At 42.2% G+C, this 1286-nt stretch overlaps 1 protein-coding gene across 1 annotated transcript; it reads left to right on the forward strand.

Annotated features, from left to right (window-relative positions):
- The first annotated feature begins 223 nt into the window (after positions 1–223).
- LOC129723268 (perlucin-like) lies at positions 224–1013 on the forward strand. The gene is made up of 2 exons (XM_055677385.1): positions 224–376; positions 434–1013. Exon 2 carries the CDS (start codon positions 449–451, stop codon positions 929–931), a length of 483 nt encoding a protein of 160 aa, XP_055533360.1. The 5' UTR covers positions 224–376; positions 434–448; the 3' UTR covers positions 932–1013.
- Positions 1014–1286: the final 273 nt, after the last annotated feature.

Below are 1286 nucleotides of genomic sequence, written 5' to 3' on the forward strand. Positions count from 1 at the left end.
AAAGATTTATATGGTTTTTCACTTAATAAGTTTGTAAACATCAAGTTCAAACTATATAATAATGACTTGCCAATAACCTTCTCATATTTTTTTTCGTAAAAAAAGGCGTTAAAATATCGAAAATTTATAAAGCACTTTAGTTACGTTCAGCGGAGCACTCATTTCCGGTATCCAATCCATTCTACCTCCGGAACGAATCGTAAGAGAAACAGTAAATATTTACAAAAACATTTGCCCAGCAGAACTTTGATTCATCATAACGAAGCGGAAAATTTCTTATTGGTTACACGAACAGTTTCAATAAGGCGTGAAGAAAACAGAACACCATCAGGATTAGTTTCAATGAATCGTGTAACGGATTCGACATCCAACCGTAGTATAAATACGTCGGTACGAAAAGAAAGACGTTATTTCAATGTTGTTTATTTCTCAGCATCCCACAGTCGCCATGTACGTCACAGCGTTCTCGTTATCTTTACCTCTGATAGTAGCTACGTCACTCGCATTAAACGCAAATGTACCCGCCACCCGGTTTAACAAGTACGTTGTCATCAACACTCCGGTGACCTATTTCGAGGCTTGGAGAGGTTGCCAATATTATGGCCAACAGTTGGCCTCCATCACCACCCGGGAGGAGAACGAAATCCTGCGAGAGCTCCTGAGCAAGCCGGAATATATCAATCACACCTATTGGATAGCAGGGACGGACATCGGCCGAGAAGGTCAGTGGGTCTGGATAACGAGTAATGAACCGGTGGTTCTGTTTACCAACTGGGGGCACGTCGGTCCGGACGATTCCAACATCCAGGATTGTATGACCGTGGGCCAGTTCGCGGATGATCGGACTTTGTGGGACGATGTCGATTGCGAGAAAATGTTTCACTTTATCTGTGAACGCATTCCGCGCAAGCCTGTAAGTCGATATCACTAACGGGGTATGTCTATGTTTGCCAACTGCTTTCGATTAATGATTCTGGTTACTAGTACATCAAATTATTTTGTCTTTGAGAAATAAAAGCTGTTTGCATTTGGATTCTGTTTGCTGCTTAATATTTCATTTTCACGATCTCTTGAGAGGAGTGCATCGCTTGTAGAACATTAAGTTTTACTGCACTTCTATCACCATCAATTGTTTGCTTACAAAGCAACTTCACAACCGCTGGTTGTAGGAGGAAAACTGACCATTACAGTTTGTCCTCTGTGAGCTTCGGTGTTTGCCAACCGCGGACCGTGACTGGTTGGTTGATTTCTCCGAACGGGATGCATCTTTAGTATGCAGACTTGTC

Source organism: Wyeomyia smithii, chromosome 2, assembly GCF_029784165.1.
Source record: "Wyeomyia smithii strain HCP4-BCI-WySm-NY-G18 chromosome 2, ASM2978416v1, whole genome shotgun sequence".
Classification (NCBI taxonomy): Eukaryota; Metazoa; Arthropoda; class Insecta; order Diptera; family Culicidae; genus Wyeomyia; species Wyeomyia smithii.